We start from the raw sequence: 2849 nt of genomic DNA, 5'->3' as shown, positions 1-2849 counted from the left end.
ACTTCGGGTGGGAGGCAAGTAGCCCATGCAATGAATGGGTCCAAAAAATAAAGGTTTCCAGTCTCCAAGTAAATCACTTTTCCAGTTATTTCTATGAAGCTGAAAGCTTTTGATTGTAATAAGTAATTTTACCACAGCTTCTAACTCCCCCTAGGAGCTCCTTAACTGTGCAATGTGAACAGAGTACATACGTAAAATTTCTAGGATAAAGTTACATAGCCTTATCCTTAAGTCATTATCTGTGCACGTTTTCTGTTTAGTTTTTTACTCTCAGTATATTAAGAGTAGCTCCAGTACCTTATTTCTTCTGAAACCAATGATTTAAGATACTATGCTGCAATCTTTTAATTTAACAGCTACATATTGAGTTATAGCACAGGCTGAAGTGGACAGCATGGGAAAAACAACCACTGAAAGAAAAGGCTGTGATAAATCACTGCAACAGAAATCAGAGCTAAAATGCTATTTTTGTGTGATTATTTACCATGGATACAAACTAGCAGCTAGATATGAAATAACCTCAGCCTTGCTTTAAAGCGGAAAAGAACAATGGCATGATATTCAACAGAAACCTTGTACTCACTCTGCTACCTGGGAGTCATTAGAACCCGTGAGTCAACACACTTCTTTAACAGGGGATGTCTTTTGGTGGGCTGGGTTTTTTTTGCTTGTTTTTACAATCAGTCAGAGACTGGACGTGTCACTACAGTATGCAGAAAACATGAACAGAAAACACTCAAAGGCGCTTTTTTTTTATTTAATAGAACATGAAGCAGCAAGATCCCCTTTCTCAGTGAAAGGTAACCATAACATGACAAATTAAGACCTTGAAAAAGCCTTAAGCTTTATTGTGTCTTCTCATTCCCACCTAACCTTAGCTAGAATTCTCTGAACTGCTACATCACAAGAAAATAAAATATAATTTGTCCTTTAGTCTTTCTACATGTATCTGTAATTGAATCAGTCTTCTCCAATGGCATTCTGTTACTCACTCACTGGCTTCCTTTTGGAAAACTGTGAGTTGCGATGCCTGTGGAAATGACTGTTGCAGCTTCCAGAACAGTGCACAGTTAACCCGATCACCTGGTTCTGAAACTCAATTCTCTGTTCTTTCAGTCTGGCTTACACACACGCTCATTCCCTCTGCCTTAAGGACTTCAAGCGTAGTCCCTACCAGGCCATGTGTTACTGCCTGGCAACTTGAATCAACCTCCTTTAGGTGGAGACTTATTAATAGAGGAGTCCAGGCCGGGGAGACCTGTTCTTTTCCGGGCTGCAGTCTCTATTTTCCGCACCAGGTCCACATCCCACCGATGGGTGACAAAACTAACCACGGCTCCAGGCGCCTTACTTCCAACGCGTCCCACTCGCCCCGCGCGGTGCAGGTAGTCCTGCAGTGTGTCTGGGAAGTCATAGTTGACCACTAGCTGCACGCTGCTGGTGTCCAGCCCCCGCGAGGCAAGGTCAGTGCAGACGAGGACTGACACGTCACCCTTCTGGAAGGAGGCAAAGATGCCAGCTCTGGCAGCTGCTGACATCTGTCCCTGCAACCTCAGGTGCTTGATTTTGTGGTCATCCAGGATATAGCCCATCCAGTTGACAGTGCTGGCACTGTTGCAGAAGATGAGAACAGCCCCGCCGGACGCTGGGCGCTCCTTGAGTAGGTGCACCAGCTCGGGCAGCTTGTCCCGGCCTTTGAGGCGGACAAACTTCTGCTGGACATGGGGCGGCAGACGGTGCAGGCTCTGGGTGCCAAGGGTGAGAAACTGGCCCACGTCCGTGAACTTCTCCAGTGTCTGGCTCAGGCCCGTGGGGAAGGTGGCTCCCACCACCACCACCTGGGTCCTCGCCTCGTCGGGGCCGGCCGGCCCGGAGGCCCCAGAGGCCAGGGGCGCGTGTGCCAGGATCTCCTCCAGCGGCTCCGCGAAGGACTCGTCCATCAGCGTGTCTGCCTCGTCCAGCACCATCCAGCGCAGCCGCTCCAGGGCCAGGAAGCGCCGCCGCAGCGCCTCCCGCAGCGCCCCGGGGGTGCCCAGCAGCACGGCGGCGGCCCCGGCCGGCCCCGCCCGCAGCTGCCGCCGCAGCCCGCCCGCCGCGCCGCCGCCCGTCAGCCCGCGCACCGGCAGCCCCGCCGGTCGGCACAGCGCCGCCGCCACCGCGCCCACCTGCGCCGCCAGCTCCCGCGACGGCAGCACCACCAGCCCGCGGGGCGCCGCCGGCCCCGCGCTCCCCGCCGGCGGCAGCGCCTCGGGGCGGGCGAGCAGCCCGTCCAGCAGCGGCAGCAGGTAGGCCAGCGTCTTGCCGCTGCCCGTCTCGGCGGCGCAGAGGGCGCTGCGGCCGCGGCGCAGCGCGGGGATGGCGAGGCGCTGCACCGCCGTGGGGCGGCCGATGGCCAGCGTCTCCAGGCCGGCCAGCAGCGCCGGCCGCAGCCCCATCTCGGCGAAGGACGGGCCTTGCCCCGCGTCAGCCGGCGGCGCCTGCAGGGCGGGGGCCGCCTGCTGCGAGGGCTCCAGCTGGAAGTAGTCCCCGCACGCCTTCCGGTGCTTCCAGCCCGCCGACACCAGCTGCGGCTGCTCCCAGCGCCCCACCGTCTGCCAGCGGGGCTGGCTCAGCTCCGGCCGCCGGCTCCGCAGCAGCAGCTTCCCGGACCGCGCCACCGCCGCCTCCCCTTGCCCGCGCCGGCGGCGCTGCGTGCCCCGCTGCAGGCGCAGCCGCAGGGCCCAGGGGACGCGCACCACGTTCTCGGGGGGCTGCGCGCCCGCCGCCGCCGCCACCCGCCGCGGCGGCAGCGTGAGGGCAGCCGCCCTCCCGCTGCGGCCCAGCGCCATGGCGGCCTCCCACGTGGCGGC

General features: G+C 58.5%; 1 protein-coding gene across 1 annotated transcript; it reads right to left on the bottom strand.

Annotated features, from left to right (window-relative positions):
- Positions 1 to 736: 736 nt before the first annotated feature.
- Positions 737 to 2847, bottom strand: DDX28 (DEAD-box helicase 28). Its single transcript, XM_074881375.1, has one exon. The coding sequence runs from the start codon at positions 2826 to 2828 to the stop codon at positions 1206 to 1208; it is 1623 nt and encodes a 540-aa protein (XP_074737476.1). The 5' UTR covers positions 2829 to 2847; the 3' UTR covers positions 737 to 1205.
- Positions 2848 to 2849: the final 2 nt, after the last annotated feature.

Source organism: Strix uralensis, chromosome 12 (genome assembly GCF_047716275.1).
Source record: "Strix uralensis isolate ZFMK-TIS-50842 chromosome 12, bStrUra1, whole genome shotgun sequence".
In the NCBI taxonomy this organism is placed as follows: Eukaryota; Metazoa; Chordata; class Aves; order Strigiformes; family Strigidae; genus Strix; species Strix uralensis.
This window is presented reverse-complemented; position numbering and strand designations above follow the sequence as displayed.

Excerpts from the sequence above, each read along its gene's own strand:
- DDX28 (XM_074881375.1), bottom strand. The coding sequence starts at position 2,828 with ATGGCGCTGGGCCGCAGCGGGAGGGCGGCTGCCCTCACGCTGCCGCCG.